This window comes from Procambarus clarkii, chromosome 94 (genome assembly GCF_040958095.1).
Source record: "Procambarus clarkii isolate CNS0578487 chromosome 94, FALCON_Pclarkii_2.0, whole genome shotgun sequence".
Lineage (NCBI taxonomy): Eukaryota > Metazoa > Arthropoda > Malacostraca > Decapoda > Cambaridae > Procambarus > Procambarus clarkii.
Window position 1 is genome coordinate 4,128,877 of NC_091243.1, and position 4,892 is coordinate 4,133,768.

The following is a 4,892-nucleotide window of genomic DNA, read 5'->3' on the forward strand; positions in this document are numbered from 1 at the left end:
GGAAAACAGATTATCGCAGCTTGGAAAAGCTATGGGGAAAAATGCTGTTATGGTGCCAGATTTCCATAAAACGGATTTTGAGGGGATAAATGGTTTATATGGAAGGGTTGATTTGGCGGACCTGACCATAGGAGGTGACCTGATGGTGGACCTGACCATAGGAGGTGACCTGATGGTGGACCTGACCATAGGAGGTGACCTGATGGTGGACCTGACCATAGGAGGTGACCTGATGGTGGACCTGACCATAGGAGGTGACCTGATGGTGGACCTGACCATAGGTGGTGACCTGATGGTGGACCTGACCATAGGAGGTGACCTGATGGTGGACCTGACCATAGGAGGTGACCTGATGGTGGACCTTGGCGCTGAATGACGTGGTAATGCAGACGAGGAGTCACAATAACGTGGCTGAAATATGTTGACCAAACCACATATTAGAAAGTGAAGGGACGACGATGTTTCGGTCCGTCCTGGACCTCAAGTCGATTGTAATAAAAATATTTTCAATGGATAATTAATGTAACTAAGAAAAATTATCGTTAAAATGAAAGCTATGCACAAATGTACTAAGAATGGTGAAGTCTGTCTAGAACAATAATATGTCAAACTCAAATATTTCAGACATACCTGATATATCTATAATTTAAAATTACAAAGAAATTGGTGGCATTTTAAGGCACTACCAGATTTTTTTGCATTCAGATTTCTGAATTTTAACTTTATCCAGTTAATGTCTGGTAGCTCTATTAATCATCACCTAAGCTCGGAATTTTAAACTTTTCAGCACTGCATTGAATCTGCCAATGTTCCGTTCACATTCAAAATTCTATATAAATCGTCTTTTTGGGATTCTGAGTTTTCAACTGAGTATAATTCATTCCCTATGTGTGTCGTTTGCAAATTTGCAAATGTTGTAGTTCATTCCCCTAAAAATCGTTGCATATGGGGAAAACAATAGAGTTCCCAATAGAGCTCGGCACACTTCCAATCGGACTTGTTTCAAACTATGGAAACTCTCTTCTAACTTTAAAATAACAACACCCTACTTTAATTTAATATTCCCTTGGATACCACAAGAACTTAACAATGAGGCAGCCACGTCTAACTTACATCCGAAACAATACAGCGATTCCACATCCATTATGTTACCCTGTAATTTGTTCCATAAATCAGCAACCCAATTTCCATACCAGTATTTACCCAGGTCTTTTCTGAATCTAAATTTATCCAATTTAGTTAAATTGTTCGTGTTTTATTTTGAATTGATATATATATAAAATCTAATTAATTTCCTCTGTTATACCACTTCGTCCATTTTTTGCACTTCAATCATGTCATCTTTAACTCTACGTATTGCAGAGAATAATAATAATTAAGCATTTTTAACATCATTTTTAACAGAGGAGAAGGGTCTAATTCCGGGGATAAACTTTGCCATCCTTCTCTGAACGCTTCAAGTGAAGCGTTCTATTCTATATTCTATATACGGAGACCAAAACTGAACCGAATGATCTAAATGGGACCCTAACTAGTGTAAATTAAAAAAAAATGACAGTAGCTGTCGCTTAGGAAAATAAGCACCAGTATTCCATTATTACATTATTAATAAGTCCACTGCGGGCTCACTATAGCCCGTGCTACTTGGAGCTATTTGTTCCAGGTAGCGAATCTTAAAAAGCAACAACCACCATTATTCTACTTTCTTTACCTCGTACATTGACGCATTAACATCCCTAATAATGATGAGTCGAATCGTTTCAGGTTTTACAATTGCCACATTGTCTACCTGATATCTGGTAACTGTATAATTATTAACCATGCTGATATCACTGCGCTTTTCAGCATTAAACTGTACTTGCCAGTTTCTCGTCCAGGTTATGTTACCTTTAGCCAACCTGTTTCGGATCAGAGGGGCTAACTGAGGCTTATGCAAACTGGACTTAAATTGTATTTGAAGTATTTTAATTGTATTTGAAGTTTTTTAATTGTATTTGAAGTTTTTTAATTGTATTTGAATTGTTTTTCTTAGACATTTTTATCTATATTTGATGCCTGTCTGACCAATGTTCGTGTCATTATATACAAATCTATAATTCCACCAAGATTCGAACCTGCGAGGTCATGGATCACCCCACTGGCTATCCCACAGTACCAATCCCACCTCACCAGCCATTGCATATATGTATAATGATGAATAAACTGAGCATACAATACCTATGCTATTATATCCCCACCACCCTGTACTTACCTTGGGTGTTGATGAGCGTGAGGAACATGACCCAGAGGAGTATATCCATGTTTGTGTGAGTCTGTAGAGGTGGAGCCCTCCAGACGGCGGCGCCCTTGGGAGACCTGGTAGAAAAGGCAAACTCTCTCTCTCTCCACTTCTAGCGTCCTCAGAATTTTACGGTGTTGATCAGTGCAAAGGACGTTTCACTCTGGATGGATTCCCCGTATTTTCAGGTTTCATTTAATATAAAAAAATCATTAGCGTTGGGTCTTTATAATTTGTTTTTCTCTTTTTCGATTTATGGTTGATGAACGTTCACGCGGAAAGGAATTTAAAACCCTGGATACACTAGAATTGTTTCTAGAGGACAGTAGTTATTGGTTCTCGATTACTATATGATGATTACATCGTTCGGGTTTACTTGTTGTTTAGCATTTGTTATTGATTAGCATAACAAAAATTGATTTATCTTGGAGATTATTATATATTAACACATTTAAATGTATAGGCCGCTTTAGAATGTAGTGATCACGTTGGAGAGCCACGCCCACGTTGGAGGATGGTGGCCACATTCCAGAGTTATGGCCACGTGGGAGAATGGTGGCCACGAGGAAGAGGGGGTGGCCATGTGGGAGAATAGTGGCCGTGTAGAAGAGTGGTGGCCATGTGGCTAAGGGATGGCCACCCACGGGTGAGTTGTAGCCACGCTGAAGGCACCCTTCACGCACCTTCTCCTCTCACCCTTTTCCCCCACACTCTGATCTGAAGGAAAAAAAGTGAAATTAAATCATGGAACGGTGGGGAAAGCGTCTTGGAGATATACTAGCACATTCAATTAAACAACACATTGACACATTTTGCCTGATAGAGGACTCGGACATGGCTTCTTGCGCAGGCCACCGTGTCCTACACATCTGCTCTCTTTCTGCACATGCCTGAGGCAGTCGATAGCATGCGGACCTTCGTGCATCTTCAGAGCTGGTTCCCAGTCAATCGTTGCCCTTTAAATAAGGGTGCTGTCATCTAATAAAGCCTTGCCATCACTCTGTAAAATATTGTTACTTGCCAGCAAGATTCTGGCATGTATACTGGGAACATTTCCCGAGACAAGATGTATATGTATCCAGAACAACTGTGGGGGAATGCATGAGTGAGATGGACTAAGCAATGTTCAGGAAAACTCCATGATGGAACAGAATCATATTTCTATTTTTTTTAGTTTGAATTATGTGCAATACTAATTAAGCTCATAAGAACAACAATGCACGAAGGCTTTAAAGCTGCTAATTTTTCGACAGGATGAAGTTTACTAAAGCTATCAAGAAGGCAACTCTTGAGCTCCGGATCGGGTGGATTGTCTTGAAAACTACTCATCCGTTGGCGGCCAATAGCAAAAGCCTGGGTGAACCGTCTGTCATTCACTAGAAAACAGAAATTGAAACCTGTCATCAACCAGGATGATCAGGTGGTGGATCAACCTGATCATCCTGGTGGATCAACCTGATCATCCTGGTGGATCAACCTGATCATCCTGGTGGATGAAAGGTTTCAATTTCTGTTTTCTAGTGAATGGCAAACGGTTCACCCAGGCTTTTGCTATTGGCCGCCTACGGATTCAGTCCAAAACCAGGACTAAATCTTATCATCCATAGACCGGTAACGTTTTCCAGGACAGAATAACGCTGACAAATATTCAGAAAGCTATAGCCAGCAGCACTTGTGTTCAGGGAATATCCATTACATGATATCTTTTTCTGTCAATGTTTACTTCTTATTTTAAAAGTCAAATGGTGGGCGGCGCTCGCGTCGTTTTGTTTACAAATATAGGTTACCGTTGCAGACTGTGTTGACGAGAGACATAAACAAGAATCATTGCAGATGATTTTGCAATGGGGGGGGGGGAGACCTGCGGTCAGATTTACGAAGCAGTTACGCAAGCACTTACGGCTCTGTACATCATTTCTCAATCTCTAGCGGCTTTGTTTACAATTATTAAACAGTTAATGAGCTCCGAAGTACCAGGAGGCTGCTTATAACAATAAAAACAGTTGATTGGGAATTTTGCATGCTTCTAAAGTGTTTAATAAATGTAACCAAAACAATCAAAGATTGAGGAAAGATGTACACGTACGTAAGTACTTGCGTAACTGCTTCGGGAATCTGGCCTCTGGCTTCTGAAAACTGAAGTTCTTCCATACAAAAGTGTGGCAGTGTGTGAAGAAACTTTTCATGTTTTCTTATAAAAAAACGCCTTTAAAGTATTAGAGTATGCTATACCACCGTATCATGGGCATATATCAAATATGTCATATACCACCTACATGTGGATGGCCTATATGTTGGCCATCGTGTAGCGTGGGTGCTATACGGTGCATCCGACTGAATAATCCTGAATAAATTCAAACCATTCCTAACTCATAATTTAAATGTAAAACATATTTAATAAAAAATCATTTCACTTGTGTTGAATCAATCATGGCGGTGCTGTAATTAAGTTCATGGTTCGCAGTCACACAGACTGGCGGGAATAAACCCAGTAATTGATACCCAAACCGTTTGGGCCGTATCCCCCATTCGTCCGACGTTTAGTCCACACTCACACAGTTCAATTTGGTTCTAGTAACTGTCGGAGTGGTGATTGATGTGTTGACCGCTGTTG

At 40.3% G+C, this 4,892-nt stretch overlaps 1 protein-coding gene across 1 annotated transcript in view; it reads right to left on the reverse strand.

Annotated features, from left to right (window-relative positions):
• Window positions 1-2,995, reverse strand: part of LOC123747270 (neural cell adhesion molecule 2) — a gene marked incomplete at its 5' end in the record, with an annotated part of 43,617 nt that extends 40,622 nt beyond the window's left edge. Inside the window, 1 exon segment of the mRNA XM_045729328.2 lies at window positions 2,252-2,995. Coding sequence (XP_045585284.1) covers window positions 2,252-2,300 — 49 coding nt within the window.
• Between the last annotated feature and the right edge of the window lie 1,897 nt (window positions 2,996-4,892).